The 27732-nt window shown below is 53.3% G+C and overlaps 2 protein-coding genes across 10 annotated transcripts in view; one reads left to right on the top strand and one right to left on the bottom strand.

Annotated features, from left to right (window-relative positions):
- Positions 1–23490, top strand: part of Aspscr1 (ASPSCR1 tether for SLC2A4, UBX domain containing) — a 38899-nt gene extending 15409 nt beyond the window's left edge. For 4 of the 8 annotated variants that reach the window (XM_085694228.1, XM_085694229.2, XM_085694232.1 and 1 more), the window contains 11 exons: positions 1841–1914; positions 2229–2655; positions 16271–16410; positions 16779–16860; positions 17595–17661; positions 18235–18297; positions 18608–18660; positions 22699–22750; positions 22983–23052; positions 23124–23299; positions 23389–23490. In XM_085694228.1, the coding sequence (XP_085550354.1) occupies positions 1841–1914; positions 2229–2655; positions 16271–16410; positions 16779–16860; positions 17595–17661; positions 18235–18297; positions 18608–18660; positions 22699–22750; positions 22983–23052; positions 23124–23299; positions 23389–23402 (1218 nt within the window). In that variant the 3' untranslated portion in view covers positions 23403–23490. The remainder of the gene's footprint in view (positions 1–1840; positions 1915–2228; positions 2656–16270; positions 16411–16778; positions 16861–17594; positions 17662–18234; positions 18298–18607; positions 18661–22698; positions 22751–22982; positions 23053–23123; positions 23300–23388) is intronic. The other 4 variants (XM_085694231.1, XM_085694230.2, XM_085694235.1 and 1 more) reach the window with 2 other exon arrangements.
- A 1144-nt stretch (positions 23491–24634) lies between these two features.
- Cenpx (centromere protein X) lies at positions 24635–27646 on the bottom strand. 2 transcript variants are annotated; one of them, XM_085694236.2, is made up of 4 exons: positions 27529–27646; positions 25370–25421; positions 25228–25281; positions 24635–25096 (listed from the first exon to the last, which is right to left on the bottom strand). In XM_085694236.2, exons 1-4 carry the CDS (start codon positions 27553–27555, stop codon positions 24996–24998), a joined length of 234 nt encoding a protein of 77 aa, XP_085550362.1. In that variant the 5' UTR covers positions 27556–27646; the 3' UTR covers positions 24635–24995. The 2 variants fall into 2 exon arrangements, with proteins under 2 accessions (XP_085550362.1, XP_048285391.1); XM_048429434.3 differs by having other exon boundaries at positions 24635–25099; positions 27529–27632.
- Positions 27647–27732: the final 86 nt, after the last annotated feature.

Here is a 27732-nt window from a genome sequence, read left to right as displayed (position 1 = left end):
TATATGTCTGGAGGCCCGAGGTCAGGTTACCTGCTGCCTCTTGCCCATTGTTGTCTAGAGTCATGATGCCCATTGTTGTGTAGGGTCATGATGCCCATTGTTGTCGAGGGCCATGATGCCCATTGTTGTGTAGGGTCGTGATGCCCATTGTTGTCGAGGGCCATGATGCCCATTGTTGTCAAGGGTCGTGATGTCCATTGTTGTGTAGGGTCATGATGCCCATTGTTGTCGAGGGCCGTGATGCCCATTGTTGTCGAGGGTCGTGATTCCCATTGTTGTCGAGGGTTGTGATGCCCATTGTTGTCTAGGGTCGTGATGCCCATTGTTGTCGAGGGTCGTGATGCCCATTGTTGTCGAGGGTCGTGATGCCCATTTTTGTCGAGGGTCGTGATGATCATTGTTGTCGAGGGTCGTGATGCCCATTGTTGTCGAGGGTCGTGATGCCCATTGTTGTCGAGGGTTGTGATGCCCATTGTTGTCGAGGGTCGTGATGCCCATTGTTGTCGAGGGCCGTGATGCCCATTGTTGTCGAGGGTCGTGATGCCCATTGTTGTGTAGGGTCATGATGCCCATTGTTTAGGGTCGTGATGCCCATTGTTGTCGAGGGTCATGATGCCCATTGTTGTGTAGGGTCATGATGCCCATTGATGTGTAGGGTTGTGATGCCCATTGTTGTCGAGGGTCATGATGCCCATTGTTGTGTAGGGTCATGATGCCCATTGTTGTGTAGGGTCATGATGCCCATTGTTGTCAAGGGTCGTGATGCCCATTGTTGTCGAGGGCCATGATGCCCATTGTTGTGTAGGGTCGTGATGCCCATTGTTGTGTAGGGTCATGATGCCCATTGTTGTCGAGGGTCATGATGCCCATTGTTGTCGAGGGCCATGATGCCCATTGTTGTCTAGGGTTGTGATGCCCATTGTTGTCTAGGGTCATGATGTCCATTGTTGTGTAGGGTCATGATGCCCATTGTTGTCGAGGGCCATGATGCCCATTGTTGTCGAGGGTCGTGATGCCCATTGTTGTCGAGGGTCATGATGCCCATTGATGTGTAGGGTTGTGATGCCCATTGTTGTCGAGGGTCATGATGCCCATTGTTGTGTATGGTCGTGATGCCCATTGTTGTGTAGGGTCGTGATGCCCATTGTTGTCGAGGGTCGTGATGCCCATTGTTGTGTAGGGTCATGATGCCCATTGTTTAGGGTCGTGATGCCCATTGTTGTCGAGGGTCATGATGCCCATTGTTGTCGAGGGCCATGATGCCCATTGTTGTCTAGGGTCGTGATGCCCATTGTTGTCGAGGGCCATGATGCCCATTGTTGTCTAGGGTTGTGATGCCCATTGTTGTCGAGGGCCATGATGCCCATTGTTGTCTAGGGTCGTGATGCCCATTGTTGTGTAGGGTCATGATGCCCATTGTTGTGTAGGGTCATGATGCCCATTGTTGTCGAGGGCCATGATGCCGATTGGAGTTTGGTGGCCTGGGGCTACGACAGACTTAAGGATTTACAAAGGTGGGGGCAGTGGAATGCTGGCCAGTGGCGGCTGTGGAACCTGGAGCTCAGGGGTTGCTTGTGTGTATGGGGCCTGCAATCTGTGAGTCTTCAGTCTCCTGTCCCTGAGCATGGGATTCTGGGTTGCTGGACATCCTCACTCAGTCTGCTCTCTCTAGACACAGTGGGCACAGTGCACAGCCGAGGAGACAGACGGTCAGCGGGTCCTCACCAGCTTCAGACCCACTGCTGACAGACCTTGGGGATTTGCCCTGGGGGATTTGACCAACCAGGGCTCAGTAGGGAAGGATCCATCCGGGGGCCTGTGTGTCCTTTGTTTTCTGCAGGTGACCGGTAGAGCTGCCCTGCAGAGCACGACGCTTCAGTCCCTGGGCCTCACGGGCGGCAGTGCCACTATCAGGTAGGGGCATCGGAGTCTCTAGGCTTGGGGAAAGGAAGCTAGGTGTGGCCCGTACCTGTAATCCCAGCCCTTCAGAGGCCGAGGTGGAGATCCTGGAGGGTGGGAATATGGGAAATGAGGAGAAATGTGTCTGGGGTTAGGAGTGTGGGCAGTGCTGCCTTCTTGGCACTCAGTGCCCACAGCTGCCTTCAGGGACCACTCCTTCCAGCCTTTTTCTCTTTTCTCCTCTGGAGAGAGAAGTGGATTTCAGAAGGGACCCTGAAAGAGGGACGGACCACTCTATGGTGTTAGACTCACTTTTTTGCTTCCCCCAGGTTTGTCATAAAGCAGTGTGACACCACGGGCAAACAGGAGCCCATTGCAGTCAGGAGCAAGCCCCCAGGAAGTCCAACCTCCTCCATGTCAGCTGACCAGGCATCTAGCAGCCCCTTGCTTCCTTTGAACTCTGGGGAGTTCAGCAGGGGAGACCTGAACCATCAGGGTGATGCCAGTACCTCAGGGAGCAGCCTTGGGAGCGGCTCAAAGCCAGCTGATGCTTGGGCCAAGCAGAGCACAAAGGAGTCTGCGTCCGCCCCATTTGTTCCCTTTTCTGGTGGGGGTCAGCGGCTGGGAGGCCCTTCTGGGTCCCTTCGACCTCTGACATCATCTACCAAGTCACCCAAGTCTTTCTCTGGCCCTGGGGGCCCTTCCAAGCCCAAGAAGTCAAAGCCTGGTGAGGAGCCTCAGCAGGAGCCAGAACCGGTAAGAAGTAGACTGAGCCCCAGGGCTTTCTCCCGACCAAAACTGAATGCTGGCTATTCTGGCTATGGTGGCCATAGGTTTGCAGGCATCTCCTGGGAACAGGGCTATTCTGTCTGGGCTTCCCATCTAAGTGTGTGGAGCTGTGAACCTGCCCATATCAGCACCAGCATGTTTGTGCCACCCAGAAGGTTCCAAAGGGCGACTGAGAACAGCAGCAACCCACCTTCTGGTTGGGAGGCTTGGATAAGGCGAAAGTGGCATTGAGCGTTGGTTGTCCCAGGCCTGGCATATTTCCTGGCGTCTTCCTGTTGCTGGTCAGCAGGTTTGAGGCATAGACGGAGACTGTGTTAGGTAGGAGTGGGTTGTGTAAGAAAGGGATACCCATACTTCATGGAAAGTTTGCACTTCCGTGGAGTTTGGCACGGGAAGTGCTGCTGACTGCTGCTCCTCTTAGTGGGGAGCCCTCAGGAAACGGCCCGCTCGGTGGTCCCTGGTCTAGAACCACGTGTGCAGTCCTACTTCCTGTATGGTGGGCTTTCTTGAGGAAGAGCTCATTGCAGCACACAGCCATTTAACTAGTTTGGCAAAAACAGTTCTTTATCGTTTTTTCCTGTTTTTGTTTTTTTTTTTTTTTGAGACAGGGTCTTTCTGTGTAGTCCAGGCTGGACTTGAACAGAGGGAATTGAAGGTGCACCACCATGCCTGGCGGAGCGCTTTATCTTAATTCTGTTTCCATCTTTGAGCTGCAGCTGTTGCTGTCACCTTCACTCCATTTGTCTCTGATTCTCTTTATCAGACCATCCTGGTAATGAATTATTCCTGTTACCACTCACGGAATGGAGGAATACTTCTGAATCATTCTCTATGGGCAGTTGATGGGCTAGGATGTGGCCTTGTGAGCACCTTTTCCCAGCCTGCGGTGGCGCTCACACCAGAGACTACCTTTGCACCATGTGTGGGGTGAAGGTCCATGCCATGTCAGTGTCCAGTCCCTCTGTCTTTCCTGCATTGGCTGATGACCCTGTCCAGCAGGAGGACACTGTGTTCCTGCTCTCAGAGCTGGTGTAGTTTTCTGTTTGGCTCATATTTAAAACTCCGTAGCTTAGACAGAAGCTTCCACTGACTTCTTGGAAAGTGGAGAGCCACGAGTGTTCCCATCTGCACACATTTTCTGGTTCCAGGTGTGGCATTTGCTTGTCCTTAGGTCCTCTGGGCGACCCAAGAGTACCCTATATGAGTAAAACTCCATTGAAGATTTCCTTAGAAACATTCCTGGACTGTCAGCTCGGCTCCCTCACAAGCTTGGTCCTAAGAAGGACCCAGTCTTCCAGAGTCCAGCCAAGCAGGACTTCATTCTCAAGACCTGTGGTTTCTTGCACAAAGGCTAGAGAGGGTCTTTCTCTGGCCAATATATTGCCTGAAGTTGTCTCTGAACCAGGCTATGAGGTGGCTATGGCCTGGAGCCTTGTGTTTGGCTTCTTAAAGGAAGGCAGCTGTTTTAGAGACAGGATTATTTATTTTTCTTTTTGTTTTGTTTTTTTAATGACAGGGTTTCCCTATGTAGCCTTGGCTGTCCTGGAACTTGGTCTGTAGATCAGGCTGGCCTTGAATGCACAGAGATCTGTCTTCTGAGTATTGGGATTAAAGGTGTGTGCTACCACCACCCAGCTAGAATTATTGTGTTTTAAGGACAAGGTCTCACTATGCAGCCCTGGTTGGTATGAACTTGCCATGTTGATCAAGCTGGTCACTTCACTCAGAGAGCTATCCCTATCTCTGCCTCCTGAAACCTGGGATTTATGGTATATGCCAACACCCAGCTATTTTTTCATGTGTGCACATGTATGAATGCATGTTTTGTAAGTACATAGGCATAAGTGTGCATGGTATGGGTGTGGTATGACTAAGCAGGCTTGTGAAAGCCTGAGTCGATGTCTGGAGTCAATGTTGATCAATTTGCCACCTGATTCATTGAGTCAGGGTTTCTCAGTCTACCTAGATTGCTCTGGGGATCCCTGGCTCTGCCACTGGAGACTGGAATTATAGTTGGGCTGTCGTACCCCACTGGTGACACCCCTCCACCCCCTGGTTAAAGACAGGGTTTCTCCGTGAAGCCTTGGCTATCCTAAAACTCATTCTGTAGATCAGGCTGGTCTTGAACTCAGAGATCCGCCTGCCTCTGCCTCCTGAGTGCTGGGATTAAAAATGTGTCACACCTGGCATTTTATGTGGGTCCTGGGGACCTGAGATCCCATCATGCTTGCTGAGCAAGTGCCATAACCACTAAGTCTTCTCCTTAATGCCTTTGTTTTTCCTTTTTGAGATGGCTCTTGAACATATAGGCAGGGTGGCCTTGAACTTATGATGTTCCTGTTTCATCCATCAAGTGCTACCAAACTTGACTTGATATGAGTTTCCTGCCTGGGATATCATTAGCAAGGCAGCTTCCTGGTCCTCAGACCCAGACCCTGGACCCAGTCTGGGACACGGGTATAGACAGTGTCCACACTCTCTCCAGAGTAGCCCTGTTCCTACTATGCTCCCTTTCCCAGTGGTGCTAAGACACTGCAGGGCTGCTGTTATACTGTTGTTAGTATTAATGTGGAGACAGGCTGTCCCATGAAGTGGACAGGCTGACAGGGCATATCCCCACCATCCAGGCCCATGGCTTTCACTCAGGTTTGCTCTGGGTTTGGACACAGATTATGATAAAGACCTCACTTAACATTAGGGAGCGAGTCTCCTGGGGTCGTTCCCTGCCTTTGTACCTTCTGCACTTTGCCTCTTTAGCCCTCGTTTCCCCTACTTTGGCCTTCTCCAGTATCCTGTGTGGTTTTTCGGGGGAAGGGCTCCTTCCTGTGGTTGATGGATGTACGCTCTGTGGTATGATCCTCCTTGTTGTCCCACACACTTTGGATGCTGACAATATCTTGACATGGTTCACACCAACCTGCAGTCTTATAGCTCCTCAGTGCCTGGGGCTGTTGGCTGCATTTAACAGTTGCCAAGGAGATGGGTGTAGAGTGAGTGTGTATGTGTGTTAAAGCTATATTTTACCTATCCATCCATCTGTCCATCCATCCATCCATCCATCCACCCATCCATCTATCTATCTATGTAATTATTGTTGTTGTTGTTGTTGTTATTATTTGTGGTTTTTCAAGACAGAGTTTCTTTGTAGCTTTGGAGCCTGTCCTGGAACTAGCTCTTGTAGACCAGGCTGACCTCAAACTCACAGAGATTTGCTTGCTTCTGTCTCCCGAGTGCTGGGATTGAAGATGTGCACCACCACCAACAACAACTATTTTTTTTAATCTATCTATCTATTAGATGTCTGTCTGTCTATCTATCTAATCTGTCTATCTTTTTTTAATTTTTTTATAGTTTATTTAACTTTATTTTATGTGCATTGGTGTGAAGGTGTCAGATCCCCTGCAACTGGATCTTCAGACCGTTGTGAACTGCCATGTGGGTGCTGGGAATTGAACCCGGGTCCTCTGGAAGAGCAGTCAGTGCTCTTAACCACTGCGCCATCTTTCCAGCCCCTGTCTATCATTTTTTAAATCTATCTACCTACCTACCTATCTACCCATCTATCTATCTATCATCTATCTATCTATTGGTGTTTTTTTTTTTTTTTTGAGACCGAGTTTCTCTGTGTAACTTTGGAGCCTGTCCTGGAACTCACTCTGTAGATCATGCTGGCGTTTGAACTCACAGAGATCCTCTTGCCTCTGCCTCCTGAGTGCTGGGATTTAAGGCGTGCGCCACCACCTTCTGGCTTATATTTTATTTGTCATTGTTATATATGTGTTGTGTGTATGTGCATTTTGAGTATAAGCACCCATGAGCCCAGAAGAGGGCATTGGATCCTCTGGAGCTGGATTGTAGGTGGTTTTAAGCTATTAGATATGGGTGCTGAGAATCAAACTTAGGTCTTCTGCAAGAGCAGTGAGTACTCTTGACTCCTGAGTGCTTAGAGTTGTGTCCCCTACCGCTTTGTCTTTAGTCGTTGTGGTTGAACACACCCTCTGCGAGTTCTTGACACTTGAACTTTGCTTTCGCGCTGTGTGTATCCTCAGCCACTGTGCAGAGTCTGACATGTCGGGGTGTAGCTGAGTCTTTGTGACTCTGTGTGTGTCCTCAGCTGCTCTGCAGAGTCTGACATGTCGGGGTGTAGCCGAGTCTTTGTGACTCTGACTGTGGGTGTCCTCAGCCGCTGTGCTGAGTCTGACATGTCGGGGTGTAGCTGAGTCTTTGTGACTCTGTGTGTGTCCTCAGCTGCTCTGCAGAGTCTGACATGTCGGGGTGTAGCTGAGTCTTTGTGACTCTGTGTGTGTCCTCAGCCGCTGTGCTGAGTCTGACATGGCGGGGTGTAGCTGAGTCGTGATGTGGTCGTGGTGTCCTCAGCCGCTGTGCTGAGTCTGACATGGCAGGGTGTAGCTGAGTCTTTGTGACTCTGACTGTGGGTGTCCTCAGCTGCTCTGCAGAGTCTGACATGTCGGGGTGTAGCTGAGTCGTGATGTGGTCGTGGTGTCCTCAGCCGCTGTGCTGAGTCTGACATGGCGGGGTGTAGCTGAGTCGTGATGTGGTCGTGGTGTCCTCAGCCGCTGTGCAGGGTCTGACATGGCGGGGTGTAGCTGAGTCGTGATGTGGTAGTGGTGTCCTTTATTGCACAGCAAGTCCAGATCTAGTTGCTCGGGCCTGTGGAACCTTTGTTCTTGATCTTTGTGCTTTCAGAGTTATCAGGTAATGTTTTTGGCTTTGATTTCCTTTGACTCCATGAATTAATTTTGGTCCTGTGTACAGAGTATGAGATAGAATTCGCTGGGTTTCCATTGAGTGTTTTGTTCTAACCGGTTTCCCAAAGCCGCCTTCAGCTACACAGCTTTCTACTTGCTTGGTCCCAGTGACATCCAGGCTGTGGGGCTGGTCTCCCTCCAATGGCTCCCTGCGGGTTCTTGCTGACGCTCATCTTGGAATGGTTGCCAGAGCGAGTCTCCTCTTGCCTCTCTTTGCCAAAAGTGACATGTCTCTTCAAGGGCTTTATCCTTTCAAATAGTTTTCAGGATGTTAGCCAAGTTCCTGAGAAGTTGCTATTGGACATTGCATGGAGCTCTGTTGGGTTTCTGTTTACTTTGGGGAGAACTGGTCTTCTTACTGCTGTGTCACCTCGACTGCGGACGTCACGTTTTCTTCTATGCAGTTGTCTTGTTCTGTCTTTTAATGTAGGACTTGGACACTTGAGATTATTTTTTGTGGTGTGCTGAATAGTATCAGAGTTCCTGCTACACTATCACAGAAGTCTGTCTGCATCTCTTTTGGGGTCTCTGTGGCCCTCTTGGACTGTTTCTTATGTGTCAGATCCATCTTGTCTCTAGTCTCTGGTGTTCTTTGAATCATGGCAGTCATAATGGAAGCCTTGCCTTGGCCTAGGGGAACGTTCTATGACTCCACTGTTAACCTTTCTCAAGGTAAGGGTGTTACTCCTGAGTTTTCTAAAATGTTTCTTTTCAGATATAGGTGCTGAGGTCTGCAGGCAGCTTTTTTCTTTTTTGTTTTTTGAGAAGGAGTCTCTCTGTGTAATGTTGCCTGTCCTGGAACTTGCTCTGTAGACCAGGCTGGCTTCAAACTCACAGAGATCTGCCTGCCTCTGCCTCCCGAGTTCTGGGATTAAAGGCGTGCACCACTATGTCTGGCTTTCAGGCAGCTTTTTCTGCATTGATGGTGGGTCTTTTGAGTGCTGTCTTCTTCAACCCTCACACTTGAGATTTGGGGTAAATTTGGGTCAAGTCATTCTTGCTTTTAGGGCTAATTGCCAGTGAAGTGTTTCATTTTCAGCCACATGTAAGTTTAGGTTAACTGTTTATTTCCAACCTTTGCATTTGTAGTCATCGGGGCAGCAGGTTGGGGCTTTTTGTCTTTGTTTTTGTTTTTTCTCTTTCTCACTCTTTGTCCAGCCTGGGAATCAAAAAAAAAGTATTTGATATTAACTGGGGGTGGTCCCTGTCTGTGCCCTGATGTCTTGTGACTTTTCCTGGGGAATGTGTAGAGCAGTTTATCCATCCCGGATATAGCCCTGAACAAAGGGATGAGTCCCTCCAAGCCCCTCGGTGAAGGGTTACAAATGGGAGAGCAATTGTATCACAGAAAGGCTCCACCCCAGCATGGGTCAGCTATGAGAGAGAGCTGCTTCAGTGGAGTCCCAGTTTCTCTTTACATTCTACCTTCTGTATACTCTAACGCCTCTCAAGACTTCACTACAGTTGGAGGGTGGACTGCCAGGGGAGGCTCTTGTGACTCCTCACTCAAACAGCAGCCCCTACTGCCATTGCCACAGACTAGGCATTGCTGCTTTTTTTAATGCCATGGCTCCTGGGCACAGGCTCTGCTCCAGGATGATCTGTGACTGTGTTACACCAAGAGCAAACAGTTGTGCCCTGACTCTCAGAGGTAGTAGTAGTTACAAAAGAGGTACATCCATCTTGGGAGGTCAGCGGTGCAGATTACCGATGTGATGTGGGTGATCCAGTGTACTCAGTGCTTGGCATCATGGAGTGGCCTCTTCAGGCCCTACCTCTGGAGGGCTCGCTGACCGTTTGTCTGACTTGTCCTGCTGTCCCTGCCTGGGTTCTGTCTGGTGGCATCCTCTAACCACATGTAGAGCCCCACTGCCAGGCTGCCTGAGCCTCCACTCCTCAGCATCCGTGCAGAGTAAGACGGTCAAGGCACCTGTGGGCTTCAGAGGAGGTAGGTGAGGCCATGGCAGCCCTAATGCAGGCTGGAGACCAAAAGTGCCCAGTGTTGGACATGGGGAGGACGTGAAAACAGTGCAGCTGACCCAGAGGCCGACCCAGCTCGTAGTACTTACCCTCTTTTCCAAAGACTGCTACTGCTGCTGCTGGGACACTGACAGTCCCTTTTGTAAGGTAGGTGAGAGTGACTTTTTCATTTGCTGATTTTCCTGTCCATGGAGCTTTATTTTATTTACTTATTAGTTTGTTTATTTATTTAGTTTTTAAAGACAGGGTTTCTCTGTAGTTTTGGAGCCTATTCTGGAACTAGCTCTTGTAGACCAGGCTGGCCTCGAATGCACAGAGATCTGCCTGCCTCTGCTTTCCAAGTGCTGGGATTAAAGACATGTGCCACCACCGCCCGGCTGAGCTTTATTTTTATAAAAACAAACAAACAAACAAAAAACCCCAACCTTCCCACCTCTTGGAGAGCACTTCATCTGCTGCTCAGGGACATTACTTAGGTGGCCAGTGGCTCGGTCACAGTGTTGGTGCCAGCAGCCTGACTAGCTCCTACCTAGACACTTGTGGTTGGGGCTTCTCTCCTGCTCCTCTCACCACACCTGAGAGGGCTGGGGGTGAGGGGCTGGCTACTCATATCCATAGGGGTGAGGGGCTGGTTACCTGTATCCATAGGGGTGAGAGGTCACTTTTGTTTACCTTGTTAGTGCCTTGCTTATCTGTTTGTTCATGGTGGCCTTGAACCCAAAAGCTTCTCCAGTAGAGTAGCTCATCCTGGACCGGAGAGGATGGTGCCACCACCTGTCTTCTCCCTTAGGAACCATGGTGGCCATTAGGAACCCTGTGAAGTTTGACTAGTATGGATTTCCTGGGTCCAGAGTCAGATGTAGTGGGTAGGGATAGCTGGTTCTGAGCTGTGGCCATCTCTATTTAAGGGACAGGGTAGCTGTGTCCTTCTACCACTCTAATATTGCCAGCCTTCAGCTCCTTCTCCCTCCATGCCAACCAGATCCCATTTCCTGCACTGTGTAGTGGGTGTAGCAGTTCAAAGCAGCTGTCCTGGTCAACTTGCCAGAGTCACTGTCCCTGTGTCAGGATCCCAGCACAGCCCTAAGCACTGAACCCAGGGCCCCCAGCCAGCAGGGGTTGTTCCATGGCGGGTGCGTGTGCTCTGCCTGAGCTTCTCCAGCCTTTGATCTGGGAGCCTGGGCAGCTGATTGATTGTGGAGCGTCCCCCGCCCTCTGCCTTGCGCTTCTTGTCACCAACAGCCCCACACCCAGAGGGCTGGCTGGCCACATGCATCTGCTTTGTGTCCCTTCTCAGTCTTGAGGGGGGAGGGGGACGGGAACAAAACAGAACTTTTTTGGGGAACTTCAAAGGTACACTTTAGTAATCAAAAAGAGTTTCCAAGTTTCCCATTAATGTTTTGCCTGTGTGTGGTTTTTGGATTTAAATAAAGACTCAGAAGAAAGAGACAGGATAAAATACAGGCAGGTCCTCGCTGAGGCCCGGGATGGTTCACAGAGCCCGGCGGTTCCTGCCTTTGATGTCAGACATTAATTATTAGAAGGTAGTTTTACTGGCGATCAGAACGGGGCTCTGGGAGAGGCTGGGGCTGCCCGGCGCCCCCTGGCCATGTCCTTTGAAGTCCCTCCACAGCCCAGGAGGCCGCCCTGTAGCTCTAGCTCACTAGCAGGCCGATCACAGCACACACACCCCCATGCCTGCAGCCTCCCCAGCAGCTGGCACGGGGGCCAACGCTGATCAAAGGCCCTGGGTCCTCCTGGGCAGGACTGACTGCCCCTGGCCTGCCCGCCCCTCCCCCTCTGGGGATTTCCTTCATGTCTGCCCCACATGCCCTGCTCACACAGTCTGGCCTTCACCCTCTGCACCCTGGGCTGGTGACTAGTTAGTACTAATGGGGCTGGAAGAACTCTGTAAGGGGGTCTGGGAAGTATAAAGTGAGTTGTTGTACCAAACTCAGTGAGAACACCCATCTGGACCCATGAATGTTGAACAGGGCAGGGCAGAGTGGCAGGTGTCTGGATGGCTGGAGTCTGTGCCCAGGGATGGGGACTCTTGTGTTGCTATTATCTGCCTTAGGAGCTCCTGTTTCTGTCATCTCCATAGACTGGCCATGGGCCCTGCTGTGCTTGAGTATTTATGAATAACCCTCAGGCTATGAGGGCTAACCTCAGTTCTTTTGAGAGCTGCAGGCCATGCCTTAATTGGAAAGACCACTGAGGTTTGCTGGCAGATGGTTCAGAGACTTTGCAGTGGCCAGCTGAGTGTCTGGGTCTTTGCTTGTTTGCTTTGTTTTAAAGATTTTTATTTGTATTTATTTAGGAACTAAGGTCTTATTATGTAGACTTGGCTAGCCTGGAACTTACTACGTAGACCAAGCTAGTCTCAAATTCACAGAGATCTACTTGCCTCTATCTCCTTCCTGAGTGCTGGAACTAAAGGCATGTTCCACCATGCCCAGTTTATTTTTATCTTCAATAATGTATATATGTGCATGTCTCTGTGTGGGTATGTATACATGTGTGCAGTGCCCACATATGCCAGAAGAGGGTGTTAGATCCCTGGAGCTGGAGTTCCAGGTAGTTATGAGCCATCCGGTGTGAGTTCTGGGGACTAAACTTTGGTTTCCTGCAAGAGCAGTACATGATCTTAACTGGCAAGGATCCCTCCGAGTTCCATCTCCAGGGCTACTGCTCACTGGGCACGTCAGGTCGGGAATAGTCCAGAAGAGCAAGGACTCCACTTGTTCCATCTAAGCTGGTCTCCCAGTCTGTCTTATGTGCATGCTCCAGTGTTCAAGCCTGTCTTGGAAGTTTAGCTCTTGTTATTGTTGTTTGTTTTTTTTCTAGACTGGGTTTTACTATGGAGCCTTGACTGGCCTGGGACTCACTATGTAGACCAGGCTTGCCTTGAACTCATAGAGGTCCTTCTGCCTCTGCCTCCTGATTACTGAGATTAAAGATGTGTGCCACCACACTGGATCCCAGGAGCAGCTGCCAGCCTGGGCCACACCGTGCACTAGCTTCACTGACCTAGCCATTACTTTTCGGGAAGTGATAGATGCTCCAAATGCTCAGGTTCCTGTGTTGTAGCTGACATTTTGCAGCTGTTCTCTCGCCATCTTCCTCTTCCTCCTTATCATCATCACCATCATCATTATTATCATCATCCTCATCCTCATCATTATCATCATCACCATCATTATTATCATCATCCTCATCCTCATCATTATCATCATCATCCTGACCATTGTTATTATTTATTATGGCTTTTTCATTACAGGGTTTCTCTGTATTAACTCTGGCTGTCCTGGGCTCTATAGACCAGGCTGGCCTTGAACTCAAGAGATTTGTGCCTATGCTTCCTGAGTGCTGAGATCAAAGGCATGCGCCACCATTACTGACTATGCTCTCTTCTTTTAAAAAGGCTTTGGTCATTTCTTAGAGATGGGAGTAATTCACCTCCACAGTAGAGAAGCTAAGCTGTCAGTATCACGGGGTGGAGCGGCCCATAGGTGTCTTGGCATCTTGGAGAAGAGCCGCATTCATCTGTGTCATCCCAAGCTATGTTGGTCTGGCCTCTCACTCTGGCACAGCTGCCTCCTGCTGTGCCGTCCAGGACCTTTGATGGTGTCCATGTGCTCAGGCGCCTCCCTCCCGAGGGTGGCTGAGCCCTGTGAGTAACGCAGAGGTCTGGCCTGCGTCCCTGTTGTAGTGATTCATTTAGGCTCAAAGCCTCAAGGGGAAACGCTTCACATTCTCGCTCACCAAAGCCATTGTCAGCGCCGGCTGGGCTGAGGAAGAGCAAGCCAAGGGGGCAGGCGGCCGCTGTTCATAGGGAATCTGGAAAATCTGAGATTGAGGTCATCTCTAAATAGTGTTCACATTTTTTTTTTTTTAATCTGTCATCATGTCCTGGAAAATCACTGTCAAAAGAGGATACTTCAGCCAGCCCGTTTCTGACAGTAGTAGGGTACCCGGTGGCCACCAGACCCTACCGTGACTGGCCAGGCCAGGCTATGTTGAGCCCTCCTCCCAAAGACTCTCTGCTTGGCCTGGTCCTTTACTCCTGACTTCCCACTGACCCTGCGGTGGCCTCAGCCTGGACACTGTCACAGCAGGTACCCACCTGTGCGCCTCCTGTGTCCTGGCTGTTTGGAGTCTGGGGTATGTATGGCTGTGGGAGACGGCTGCTTTCTGCCCCGCTCAGCTCCTCTGTTTCCTGCCCAGTGTGCAAGACTGTTGTCTTCCTGGGTTCCCTGGAATCAACGCCTCTGTCCTGTACGGACTTTAGCAATGGGTCTTATATCCTGATGTCCATCCATCACGGTCTCACAGACAACAGGGAGGCCATTTGCCCTCTATGTCTGTACTCCCAAGCCAACTCTTCCTCAGGCACTCTGTGCCTGAGTTTCTTTACTAGTTACGTAGCAGCCATAATATGCCCTGATCATGCTGGCTTATTCTGAGGACTTGGGCCCAGCATGCATGGGCCTCCTGGGGAGAGGCTCTTTGGCAGGCCCTTCATGTTGAGCTCCCTATTCCCTCAGTAGACTGTGTGACTGGCTTGGCCTTGGGAACCTCCTGCCCAAGCTTCTCATGATTATCAGGAGCCCTTTAGCTTCCCCCAGCCCTCTCCAAGCCCCAGTCCAATGGAACACAGCCTTTTGTATTCTCCCCCAACACACTGTCTGGGGTTCCAAGACATTATCTGGGATTTCAGCACCATTTTAGCCGGAGAAATGTCAAGACAGGCCTCAGTGATGCTCTCAGGGTGTCCCACGGGCCTTGTCGGGCACGACTGTCCTTTACATCCTTTCTCCTGGTGTCAGAAGCATCTTCATAAGTACACCTCTGAGGGGAATGGAATGTAAAACTGCCAGTGTTGGCAGGATGGCCGCTGGGAGCCGGGCACTGACAGAGCTTCCCAAGTGACCGGGGCCAAGCTTGGCTGGGGAGACAGCTGTGTGGCTCTGCTGGCGACTGCCCTGCTGCAGCCCTCCCTGCCCAGTGGCTCTGGGGTGAGCTTGCCTTGGGACGACTGTGGGGCTGATGGAGTTTCCCCATTCTGTGCTCCCTGGCTGCCCCTGATGTCACTGGTGACAGTGTGATGCTTCCTGTCAGCCCAGTCGCAGACCCTGTGAGGTGCCATGGGAGATTCTAGAGGCTTAGAGCCTTCTGTAGCTGCTTACTTGGCATAATCCTTGCCAGCAGGTGCCAGTGGACTCTTCACCTTAGCTCTTGAGTTGTAGCAGAGCTGTCCTGAGTGGGCTCTGTGTCTGTCCTGTCCTCTGGTCACTGGGCTCCTGGTGCTTTGTGGTAGACAGTGCTCCTGAGCAGAGCAGGAGTCAGGAGGGTCCAAAGCGGTGAAGGATGCCAGTTCTGTTTTTCTGATTGAATTCAGCAGCCCTGGGCAGTGTGGTCCCATCCTTGGAAGTAGCTAGTCATCCATTGTCCTCCCTGATGCCCTAGACTGCACCTAGGAGCGTCCGGGATTGGCAGCGAGAAAGCGTCTCTAAGCTCCTCCAGTCTTGGAGCATGAGTGCCCAAGGCTACATTTGCCTTTGGGTCCCAGGTTGCTACCACTCAGCCTGGACTGGCTGTCCATGGACACTGTTGCACATAGCTCAGGATGTGTCTATGCTCTGCCCTCCTCATGGAGCCTGGACAAGCTTGCTCGTGGCCCTGCTGGAATGCAAGCACTGTGGCCATGGGGTCAGCCTGGCGCCTGACATCGTGTTAGAAAGATCTCTGGAGCAGACTGCCCACAGTGGCTACTGCGTGGCTGTGGCTTTGAAGGAACAGCCCCCTGGTTAGCCACCTGTGGGCCCCTGCCCAGGCCTCAGCCAACCTTTCTTAGTCATGTAGCTCGAGGTCAGTGAGCTTCATAACTAGTGCAATGTGGCAAAACTTGATAGATTATAGAGATGTGATGTCCATGGACAGTAGCTACTGGAGGACTTCCCAGGAGACATCTGGGACAGGTATACATCAGAATTCACTCAGTGTGGATGTATTGAGGTAGTACCTTGGTCATGGGCAGGGTCAACCTCCCTGGCCCTGAAGCCATCTTTAGAATGATGACATTGTGGCTTGGCTGTGCTGTGTAAAAGGCTGCTGGAGGGTAAGAGTCAGACAACCTGTCCCTAGGTCGTCAGCATCTCAGGGTCTGTCTGGCTTAGATGTCACAGCTATGGGTTCTGCTAGCGCAGCTGGGCACCTTGGTTAGGCCTGGCTCCGTGGGGTGGCTCTGGCACAGAGGAGGTGCCCACCCTCCTGGGCACCTTGGTCAGGCCTGGCTCCATGGGGTGGCTCCGGCACAGAGGAGGGAACCCACCCTCCTGGGCACCGCAATGGACTGGGCCTGCCTTGTAATTTGCATTGCCATTGATGCCAATTAGGGGTGACGCTGTCCCTTCCTCTGTCCCTGGGTGGGCAGAGGGAGGGCCAGCTTGCTCCCCAAGGGAGAGGTGGAGTCAGCCTGGCTTTGGGGCTGCGGCCGAGAGAGGGCAGTAGGGGCAGTTGGCTGGAGTTTTTGCCAACACTCTAATTTGGTGGCTTCTACTGTTCCTCCTTTCTGGAACCCCTGACGTGGCCTCCAACTGGGGTGCACCTCCCCAAGTTGGCATCCTGATCTTGAGGTTCTTCCATCGAGGCAAGAAGTCTGTTAGGACATTTCCTGTGCTGCCCTGAAGTTCCCAGGGACAGCACTGATGCCCACCCAGGGCTGATATCGGGGCTTCTATTCTGCTCTCCCAAGCCCTGCCCGACCCAGTGTCACACACCGACTGTGAGGTGGTGAGCTGGGACATACAGCTGAGTCTCTCTGTTCACAGCCCGTTGACCGAGATCCTGTAGTATGCCACCCTGACCTAGAGGACTTGCTGCAGCCCTGGCCAGCAGAGGTGCCTGATGAGTTCTTTGAAGTGACCGTGGATGATGTGAGGAGACGCCTGGCCCAGCTCAAGAGTGAGCGGTGGGTGCCCCTGGCCCTGTAGTCATCTCCCATGGCTTTTCTCCGTGGTGACCTTCATTCTGGTCCCTTCCTACCCTCTTAGGGGAGAATAACCCTTATTAAGACCTTGCAGAGCTAGCTGGGCGGTGGTGGCGCAAGCCTTTAATCCCAGCACTTGGGTGGCAGAGGCAGGTGGATCTCTGTGAGTTTGAGGCCAGCCTGGTCTACAAGAGCTAGTTCCAGGACAGGCTCCAAAGCTACAGAGAAACCCTGTCTGTTTCGAAAAACAAAAAACAAAACAAAACAAAACAAAACAAAAAAAAACCTTGCAGAGCAAGGGTGAGGAGCTTTTCTGTTTAGAGACTAGGACCTGGCCCTCTTCACCACAGGAAGCGCCTGGAAGAAGCTCCCTTAGTGACCAAGGCCTTCAGGGAGGCTCAGATGAAAGAAAAACTGGAACGCTACCCAAAGGTAAGCAAGGACTTCCTTAAGTTCCTGTGGGGAGGACACACCCCAGAAAGTGACTATGACATGCCCACAGGGCACCACCACATGGGACAAGTGTTCCCTGGTTGAGTAGGTATCATGAGAGGCCTGTGACCTGAGGCTCAGGATTAGCCAGCTAATCTCGCAACACACTAGGATGAAAAACTTTTGGTTTTTTTTCTTTGTAGTGCTGAAAATTGAACTTGGCCTTGTACATGCTAGGCAAGTGCCCTATCACTGACAGTCCCCTAACTTCATGATGAAAAATCTTCGTTTCTGTTGTTGTTGTTTGGTGGGCCTAGAACTGTTCTGCCTCTGCCTCCCAAACATTGAGATTCCAAGTATCCACCACTGCACCCAGCCAGTAGAGCAGATTTGAAAGTGTACGCAGGTTGTGCTATATTAATGTGTTCATTTGTCCATTCATCCGTTCATTCTTTTAGACAGGGGCTCATATAGTCCAGGCTGGCTTCAAATTTACTTTATAGGCAGCAGTGACCTTGAATTCCTGAGTGTGCCACCATGCCGAGCTTGTGAGCTTTTAGAATGCATATGCCCATACATTTGGGTACTTGGTTCTTTTCCTTGTAGCTCAGATGTATTGAGAATCACGGGGAAAACCAGGCCTGGGGTAGCTGACAGTTCTTATAGTGGGAACCGAGCGATGAGACCCCTCCCTGTGCTGGGTGAAGCTCTGACGATTCCTTCTGACTACACAGGTAGCACTGAGGGTCCTGTTCCCCGATCGCTACATTCTGCAGGGCTTTTTCCGCCCTAGTGAGACAAGTGAGTACCCGCAGTGGCCTGTGGAGGGTCGCTGTGCCCGCTGGGTAGTTGCAGGCTGCCATCCTCGTCCACTCAAATGGCCATCCTGACCCAGGTCAGGACTTGGTTGGTTCTTCACAGTCCTTGGTCCTGTCCCCAGAGCTCATGACCCTGAGTGTTTTGGACGTGAATAGGTAGGAATTCTCTCAGAAGAAGGCGTCAAAGCCACCAGAGCCGATGGTCTGAGTTACAGCAGGGAGGATGGAGTAGTTCTAGGCCTGAGCCCTGGAAGTGCTCAGCTGGAGGAGTTGAGTGCTTGAGAGGCACTGGGGATGCTGTGGGCTTAGCTCAGCATGGCTGTCAGTAGGCGGCCACTCTTGCCTCAGGATATGGATCCTGGAAGCAGTCTGTGCTGTAGTCTCCATCCAGACTGACCGTCTAGGAAGGCTGGGGAGTGCGTCATTGAATCCCTACATCTAGGGGGGTACTGGGTCCGTATTGCCAGGGATAGCCCTGGGGCTGATGTCTCTAGGTTTCCAGCAGGACCTTGGCAGTGAGTTTTGGAAGTCTGCTGATGCTCCCCTTTCTCCACAGTAGGGGACCTGCGAGACTTTGTCAGGAGCCACCTGGGGAATCCCGAGCTCTCCTTTTACCTGTGTGAGTCTCTGCCCCTTATCCTGCCTCTGCTCCATCTGGCACTCTTTTTAGTCTGCAAGGTGTGACCTCCTCTCTGGGCTGGGACTTGTCTGGCTACCCAGCCCTGTGGTCCCTTGGAGGGAGTGTCAGTGCCCAGCTCCCCAGCTTGGCCTCTTTCCCAGTCCCACCCTGTGGCTCAGGCTGCAAGGGAGATAGTGGATCCAGGAGCATAGCGGCCACCAGGGTGGTGAGGACCCCTTGAACAGCAGAGGTGGGGGGATGGCCCTGAGGTGTGGGCCAGTGTCCTCAAAGACAGCACCTCTCTCCACAGTCATTGCTCCTCCCAAAATGGTCCTGGATGACCACACGCTGACTCTCTTTCAGGTACAACTGCTTCACAAGGGTGCTGCTGGGGCTGGCTGTGCTGGGAGGGCAGGGCGCCATGCTGCGGTTGGGTTGGGAAGGAGCGCCCTGGCAGGCCCTGTGGGTGGGTAATAAAGCCTTTTAGAGCCGGTAAATTCAGAGGGAGCAGTGAGCCTCTGAAGTTGTTTCTGACAGGGCTTTCCAACCTCCTCCGCTTCCTGCCTGGCCCCAGGGTGGGGATGGGCCTGCCCAGCTCGCTGCCCTGCTGTCCTCAGCTGGGGCCGCCTAGAGGTCCTGGCCTCTGGCTGCTGCATGACACCCGCCTCCTAGCATCTGAGTGAGGAAGGGGCTTGGCCGCTTGGTCCTGGAGTGGTACAGAGAGGAGGGCTGGGGTCCCTGGCTGCTGTTGGCCCTTATCTCTGCCACCACCTCCTGGGTTCAACCTTTCCCCCCCCAGGACCCCTGCTGATCTCTGGTAGGAATACCATGGCTGGCTCCAGGCTTTTCCTTGGGGCCTCTGGAGGTCCAGAGAGCTCCGAGGCAGAGAGGCTACTTGACCTTGTGCCCCACAGAGCCAGGAGGGATGAATGCCTTGTCCTTCGCCCCTGGAAGAGCAGCTGGGGCCTCCCTAGCCCTTCTGGCCTAATGGTTTTCTTTTCAAAGTCTTCAGATATTTTAATTAACAACAGAGGCGCCTGAAGGCCTCTACAAAGGTCTGGGTTGGGGGTGACAGACTCCATTGGCTGCCTAGAGCTGCCACCCTTGGGGTGAAATGGGGCTGGGAGCAAGCCGGCCAGCCTGCTGGGAGTTCACCAAGGGCTGTTGAGGGAAGAAGTGGAGCCACATGGCTTTGGAGTAGCGGAAAGTAGGGAGGTACCCAGAGTGGGCCTGTGACCCTGTGATTCCCTTCTTGGCTTATGAACCTCCAGGCGCCGGCCCTCTTCCTTCATCTCTGCCCCTCCCAACCTCCCTGGCCAGCCTGTTGATAAACATTGAATCTGGAAGACGCTTTAGGATTGAGGGCCAGTGCCCAGCCCCCTCCCCCAGTCAGGATTTACACGCACCCCCCAGAGCTCCAGAGCTCCAGGATGTCCAGGATGCCTCTCACTCGCCCCTGCCTGATTCCTGGTGACACTGCCCCGCTACTAGCAGCCCCCCCCCCCCAATCTTCTGTCAGCTCTGTCTGCAGCCACAGGGCAGGGAGGACTGAGACCACAGAAAGGTGGGAGCAGAGCCCCGTTTGCCCTGTAAACTTGCTGGGCCTGCGCCCTGGCCTCCCTGCTTTGCCTCTGTCCTCCTTGTTCAAGGCTTTGTGGGGTTTTGATGATGCCACAGGGAAGGAAACCAGGCAAAGCAGGAAAAGCCTAGAGACCCTGCGCCCAGCCCCACATAGCCTGCTATACTTTCTGTAGCTTGGAGAGGTCTTGCCTTTCTTTCCCTCTGGTGTATTCTGGGACCTGCTGGTCATTTGCCACCCCCATCCCTCCCCTGAGCTCTAAGTAGTCCTGGGAATCTAGGGGGAGGATTGTAGCTTCTCTGTGTGTGTCTGTGCTGGGGGTGGAGAGAATGGGTCAAAGCCTGGGGTCCTGGCCAGTGTTAAATTCCAGTGTGGGGCAGAGTGAGCAGAGGGTGAAATCCCATTTGTTGGTTGGGATGATCTTCTGTCCACTTGTCCCTTGTTCAATTGGAACCCCAGAAACCCAATCAAATGGGCAAGGCTTTTAGTTTTGGGCAGGCACTGAAGGGTGACAGAGAGGATGAGTTCACCCAGGAGCTGGTCCTAGGGGCCTAGAGGGCCCCCTTGTGGGAGAGAACTCTCTCCCCATGCTCTCCTCAATTCCTGCCCCAGGCTGGAGGGCATCCTGTCTTCAAGTTCAGGGAGAGGGAGAGGAGCAGTGAGGCAGGCCCTGGACTCTGCTGTTGACAGAGCCAAACAGTGCCCAGAGGACTCCTCAGGCCTCCAGCTGAGTCTGCTGAGACCCCAGCCAGGGATTTCCCTGTTTCCTGTCATTGGAATATAGGCCACTCTTGAAGGAGACCTTACCAACAGACTGTCTCACTGTTCCCTCCCTTGAACAAGCTTGATTCTGGCAATGGCTCGTGTGTAGCCAGGCAGCTTGAGAATGCAAAATCCTGAAGGGATGGTAGCCTTGCCCTTGCACAGGATTGTTTGGTCCTGGAAGAAGAGGAAGATAGCAGCCTTGCTTTTGGTTATAAACCAAAGTGATGGCTGTTCCTGTGGTCCTGAAGAGGACAGAAACTCCCACACTGTCACAGGGGACCAACTGCAGGGGGAGGTACAATGGGGTTCATATGAAGGCCCAGCCTCCTGAAAACTGGTTAGCCATGATGTCAGCAAGTCCACTGCCCTCACTTTTCCCTCATCTGGGGCTGGGTAGGGCCAGAGCCCACAGCTGGCCTTTCCCTTCTCGCTGTTCTGGGTTCTGCCTGGCCCTCTTTGAACTTCCTAAGCATTTCCGGGTAAGGGTCCAGTCTTGGAGCTGCCGCATGGCAGCTGCCTCCTCAGTTACTTCCAAGGGAGCCCCCTTGACTGGTGGTGCCAGAGGGCAGATGAGATCTCGTGGATGTGCCAGCCAGGCTCCCAGAGTGCTAGAAAGAGCGAGGCCAGAGCGGGCCTGTGAACCCTGCTCAGTTGTTGGCAGCGAGAACAGAAGGTGGCCCTGGAGACGAGCTAGCCATTCTGGGCTGAGGAAGGCCCCAGCACTGTCCTCCCCATGCCCCCTGCTTGGATCCCTGGCTTCCTTCTGGCGCCTGTCCAGGGGCACTAGGGCAGCCCCCCGCCCACCCCACAGGCCTCCTCTCAAGAGGCTTTGATCGCAGACCTCACAATTGCGTTTCAAAGCCTTCACCGCCCTTGTTTGTGTCCCTCTGCTGCCGGCTGGAGGCTGAGGTTTCAGCGTTCCTAGGCCTGGCCTTTGAAGCTTGCTCTTATTAATCTTTTAACATCCCCCCCAACCCCACCCACCCCGCCCACCCCTCCAGCCTGTGGCACTCACAGGAGCCTGAAGCCGCATGGAAAGAATGCCCTCAGCCTGCAGCTGCAGCCCCTTCCCAGGTCCTGCCAGGCTCCTGGCTGCCCTGAGTCTTTGGCCACGTCAGCCAGCCCCAGCCGCGCCCCCCTCCAGCTCCCCCCTCCAAGGCATGGAGACTGAAAAAGAGGAAAACATTCTGGTGTGATACTAGGGCCTCTTGGGCCTCTACAGCTCTGTGCTGTGCTGTCACATACCCTGTTAAGGAGGGCTCAGAGCCTCGTGTCCAAGGGTGTCAACGGAAGCAACCCTATCCACTTCTCACTCCCATGCCACACCTGTGCTCCAGAAGGCAGGGCCAGTCTCTGGTCAGAAACGCCATATCCTCTACCCCTTTGGTAGATGTGGGTTAGAAGGCTTTGATCCCAGGCATTCAGTTGCATTTTCAAAGCACTAGCTATCCTTGTTTGGGAGGAATAGGAGGAGCTTGTGCTGGTCCGGGCTCCAGCTTCCTGCTTAGTCCCGTGGTGACAACCCTGCCTGGGCCAGTGTCCCTCACAAGGAAGCATCTCTCAGCTCATGGCTTCTCTAAAGCAGCTTGATTTGGGGAGCCAGCCCTTGCCTCATGCCTGGACCTGTTCCCTAGGGCACTCCTGTCTCCCAGTGCCTCTGGGTACATTCCTAACTATAGAGATGCTCCAATCCATAGCCCCCCACTCTTATTTTGGGGGACATAAGTGGGGTGAGTTGTATGTCGTGGGGCAGGTCTTTCCTACTTTGGTGTCAGGCTGGTGGAGCAGACCTGCACTCAACAGCTCTGTCTCCTCTGACCACCTTGCCAAGGTGTATCTGAGTCATAAGCTCAGTGCGCCGTGGGCTTCCAGAGTGACATAGAAGATCTGGTACTGCAGCTGGGCAGTGGAACATGGAGGAACCACAGTCACACTAGTGAAAAGTGGTCCACAAGGGTAGAGTGCTAGAGAAATGGATGGGATTGTCTTTGGGAGACCTGAGCCTGCTCACAGATTGTCTGGCCCTCTGAGACCTCCCTGCTCCCTGACTTCCTTAGGCAAACCTCTTCCCTGCTGCCCTTGTGCATTTTGGAGCTGAAGAACCAACAGGTGAGTGAGGCTTCACCTCTGACCCCTGCCAACAGGGCTCACCCAGAATCCCAGCTTCCCTGGTGTCCAAATCAAGATTCCTTAGAAAGCATTCACTCTGAAGTCCTTGTGGGCTTGGGCATCTGCAGCCTAGTACCCACCTCCCTGGGGCACCAGCCTAGCCACACCCCACTGTAGTGCGTGGGTGGAAGTGCAGGTCTCACCGTGACTGAGGTGGGCTCTGACCTTGAAGGTCTCTATCTGGAACCTGGACTGTTGGAGCACACCGTCTCCCCATCTGCGGCTGACGTGCTGGTGGCCAGGTAAGCTCCTGAGGGGTTGGGAGCCCCACCAAGGCTGTGCCCACCACCTACCCTTGGCCTCTCACCCCTAGGTGTATGTCCCGGGCCACCGGGTCCCCACCTCTGCTGCCAGCCCCTGACCCTGTGTCCCTGGAGTCCGAACCAATCGCTGAGGAGGGGGCATTGGAGCCCCCAGAGCCCATTCAAGGGGCAGCTCAGCCTGTGAGGAGAAGCCTAGGCAAAGTGCCCAAGTGGCTGAAGCTGCCAGGTGCCTGCCTGTCCTGTACTGACTGGGTAGGGCAGGGTGGCTGGGCAGCAGCTCAGGAGCGAGTGCTCACTCTGGTGTTTGTATCACAGCCGGCAAGAGGTGAGAGCTACCAGCCCAGAGAGGTCCATCATCAGCCACAAGACCCCACCCCACCCACCCCGAGCAGGAATAAAGACTCGCGCTTCTCTCAAGGCCCTCCGATTTTCTTTTCTGCAGAAAGGGCCCTCAGGCCTCCATCCAGCTCAGTCTCATTCACTGCTACCCAGAGGACCCCTGGGAATTTGGCTGGACCACAGGGTGTTTCTATTTTAAAAAGCTGAGGTATCTCTGAAGGACTTGAGAAGGCCAGAATCCTGAGTAGGCCAGCTTCCTCTTCATTTATATCTGACCTCATTAGCTCCTTTACTGAATGGACTGAAGCGTAGGAGGAAGCCTCCTTGGCAAATTATCTACAACCTGGGGCCATTCCAAGCTTCTGGCATACAGCCATAGAGGAAGCAGGCACTTAACCACAAAGCTACCTTTGGCTGTGCTTGGCCTGAGGTATTCTGGTAGCCCTTTCTGTATGCCTTCAGTGGGACTGCAAGTCCAGTTCCAGCACGTAAGCTGGTAGGAGCTCTGTGTCCACCAGCCTGCCAGGAGCCTACTCTGTGAGGACATGGGCATGTGGGGGGTGCAGGCATTTAGAGCAGCTCTATCCACCCGGCTAAATCCAGTCTGACCACGACTTTCAGAGGTTGCCCTCAAGTCTATCTAGGCCCTTGGAGAATAGTCATTGTCCCTTGGTATATATGCCTTTCCTACCAGTCCTCCCGCCTCACCTCTCACGGATACCACCGTTCTACCACTGGCTCTGACCTCTGGGCCTGCCAGGGCCGGATCAGAGGGCTCAAGCCTGGATTGGGCTTCCAAGTCAGCCTCTCAGCTCCACCTCTCTGAGGGTGCGGCCTATCCCTTACCTATACCTAGATTGCAGTTGGGCAGGGCTAAAGGAGAGCATGGCCACAGCAGGCCCAGGCAGCAGATCTCCTGATCCACTCACCCTGTATATCCTGGTTCTGCTGCCCCCTGTGAACGGGTGAACTGTTTACTGGTTCACAGAGACATTCTTGGACTGCACTGCCTACTAGTGGCAGCTGCCGTGGCTGTGGCAGGGGCGAGCCAGCCACGTGTGTAGGCTCTGGTTTTACGGCAGCATGTGCACACATGCTGTTTGTCATCCTGTCCTTTCTGAGTGGTCTGCATTTGTCCCACTGAGACGGATGGAAGGGAGCGTGGGGCTCAGGCTTTGAAGCAACTAGACTGGGTGATTAATGGCAACAAGAAGGCCAAGCCTTGGAGAGATGGTGTTGATTTATTGATGTTGCTTTGTAAGAACAAATTTACAGCTCAGGGAGGCATCCTGGGGGTGGGGGGGTCAGGTTAAAAGCCACACAGCAGCTCTGATGGAGGGGGGCAAGAAGGCGGCACTGCCAGCCGCTCTTTTGTTTATAATGAATGGGGATGGTGGGGGTGGGTGGTGTGGGCAGGTGACCCACCTTCCCTGCACCTGTCTCACAAGGATCCCCAGAGGCGATAGCTAGGGAGGGTAACAGCCCCTGGTGTCCTCCCGTGCTCTGGAAGCTGGAGAACTGGGGAATGAGGTATCGACGCTGATGGGACTTCGTTCTAGACTCTGCAGGCCACAGGCCAACCTCTAGAAGTCCAGGAGCAGCTGAGGGAGCACCTTCTCCAGCTGGTCCACATCCACGATGTCTAGGTCCTCTGCCTGGGCCTGCTGCACCCCACGGACAGCTGCTTCTGGAGAGACACTGAGGTGAGCTGGGGGAGCCCTTGTCAGGCCTCAGAGGAGGCCTAGGTGGCTCATTAGTAAGTGTGAGGGACAGGACTGAGGGTTGGCCGTAGCTGAGTGTACTGAAGTGGCTCACCTACCACGAAGATCTTCAGGAACTCCGCCATGAGCTGCAGTGCGTCCCCACTGACTGCAGGGAAAGGGCAGGTTGTGGGGCAGACAGCCTTCCTCTCCTCCCTGTGCCCCACATTCCTCCCCACCCCACTGGCGCCCCAAACCTTTTGTCTTGCAGTCCCTGAAGTGCAGGTGCAGTACTTTGCTCACCAGCTCCTGGAAGAAGGGCGGGAGTCAGTGCCATTTCCAACAGGTCCCCCAAGTACCAGCTCTGGGTGGAGCATGGTTGTAACTTCCAGCTAGAACACTGTCATCCTTGGGCCTCTTCCCAGGTTGAGGGGATGAGGCCGGCTGTGCTTTGAGGGGAGGCTCTCATAGGGGCTATCAAGAGCTTGAGAGACTTGCCTATAGGGACGGGAGCACAAGAGATGGGGAAAGTCTGGTAACATCATTGCCATTCCTAGGAGCTGAGGGACAAAGCTGCACCTTCACTGCTGGGAGGTAATCCTCCATCAGGCCCAGGGGGTGGAGGCACATGCTCCTAAAGTGGGCCCTGGCAGCGTTGAGGAATGCTGACCCTTTGGCAGTCTATCAACACGACCTAGCTTGGATTACCCCTGCACAGACACAGAGACACACACACACCACGCTTAGCACGTCAGAGCCGGGCTGTGGCTAGAGGGGTGGGTGACTGGACAGATATCCAAGAACACTTAAGCTTAAGAAAGTTGGCAAGAAGTTGGAAGTCATTTCTAGTTGTAAATGAAGACACTTGGAGACTAGGCCTGTGATGGGGGAAGCTTTGTTAACCAATCATCTTTAAGAGGTGGAACCTAGTTAAGGCGTGGCTTCCTGGAGGCCAAGAGGAAAACTAGGGCACCAACCCGGTGCTCTCTCTGTGTGGTACTCCTGCGACACAGCTGAGCTTGTACTTCCCGTTCCTGTTTCGTGAGTTTTCCCCTTATAATAAATAAAAATATAACTGTTTTATCCTTTAGCTAGTCTGGTTATTTCCTGTATCAAGCTAATGTCTACAGATCTGGAGAGGCCTAGCTGTAATGGTGCAATGTGAGTATTAGCAGTGGTGGCCGAAGGTAGGCCAAGCCTCAGCGATGGTTTGAGACCCTGAAAGGTAGGTGGTAATGTGTGCAATGAGGGTGAGAATCCAGAGGCTTAAGAATTCAGTGGGAACCGGGCGGTGGTGGTGCACGCCTTTAATCCCAGCACTCAGGAGGCAGAAGCATGCAGATCTCTGTGACTTCGAGGCCAGCCTGGTCCACAGAGCGAGTTCCAGGATAGCCAGAGCTGTTACACAGAGAGACACTGTCTCGAAATTCAGTGGGGACACCCAAAGTGAGACATGAAGAAGAGCCCCTGAGAATCTGCAGTTTGTGAAGCCATCAGACCGCTCAAGTTTATCTAGTGAAGAGCAGAATGGGAGGTGGCTGGCAGCGGAAGACGCCTACCCAGGAGCCTACAAGTGGATGACCTACAGAGAAAGGTGAATTTGGATTCACGAGCATCAGTCCGGTGGAGGCCACGATACCCATTTGCTGCAGAGGGGCACAGGTGGGAATGGACATTAGAGTCTGAGGCACAGGTGAACTGGTCAGGAGGGACCATGAGCAATCACGTGAGAGCAGCGCCACCTACTGGTCCCCTGCACGCTACCAGCGAGGTACCAGAGAAGGCTCTACGGAATGTCAGCACAGGACTGGACGGACTTAGCTCCGCGGGCCAGTCAATGAACGAGTGGATGTAACTGCAGGAGGGTAGGATTAGGGGAAATCCCGTGGCACACAAGCTCGTTAGTGGTCCAGAAGGCCACAGTCAGGGATACAGATCCCTCTCTTCCTGTCACTCTTTCCTAGGACAGCCCACTTAGCGTAGTCCAATGAATGCCCATAACCCCGATTCTGGCCAAAGCCTCCAAAACTCTGCAAGTACTGAGCGGAGCGTGGAAGCCAGGAAGTCCGCACAGGGCGTGCACCGGCCTGAACAAAGAGCCGACCCCTGGCCGCAGCACTCATGGGACGGAACACCTCGCACCTTGAACATCTGCTTGTCACTGAGAAATGACGCCGGCCCACGCACCCGCATCGGCCGGGGCTGAAAAGGTTCTGTGGCCCCTCCGAGGAAGACCCCTTGTCACCAGCCTGGATCTACGGTCCAGCTCGGTCCAGCCGCAGAGCGCGCCCCGGGGGTCCCGACCCCCACCAAGGGCAAGGGAACACAGCGCTAAGGCTGACTTCGAGTTTGCACAGTGTCACGCGGCGATCCGCAGCGCCCAAAGCTAACCTCGCACCACTCCCGTGGGCCTCACCTTCGAGAAGCCGCTCATTTCCTCCATGGCCACAGTCTCAGTGCGCGCTCTCCGGAACCCTCCCACATCCCAACCAATGAACGTGGAGCGCGTCCGTGAAGTCCCGCCGCCTCCAAGCCCAGCAGCCAATCACCTAAGGGTCCCCCCTCTTCTCTGAGTTCCCAACCAATGAGTCGGAGCGCTCTGCTTCGGCCAGAACAGGCC

The sequence above is a fragment of the Myodes glareolus genome, chromosome 9, assembly GCF_982192425.1.
Source record: "Myodes glareolus chromosome 9, mMyoGla1.1, whole genome shotgun sequence".
NCBI lineage: Eukaryota > Metazoa > Chordata > Mammalia > Rodentia > Cricetidae > Myodes > Myodes glareolus.
This window is presented reverse-complemented; position numbering and strand designations above follow the sequence as displayed.

Bases quoted from the DNA above. Each gene is read 5' to 3' on its own strand.
- Cenpx (XM_048429434.3), bottom strand. From the start codon at position 27,555: ATGGAGGAAATGAGCGGCTTCTCGAAG. The intron at 25,422-27,528 runs GTGAGGCCCACG...CCCTTCTTCCAG, and splicing joins AAATGAGCGGCTTCTCGAAG to GAGCTGGTGAGCAAAGTACT. The intron at 25,100-25,227 runs GTGAGCCACTTC...GTGTCTCTCCAG, and splicing joins CCTGAAGATCTTCGTGGTAG to AAGCAGCTGTCCGTGGGGTG.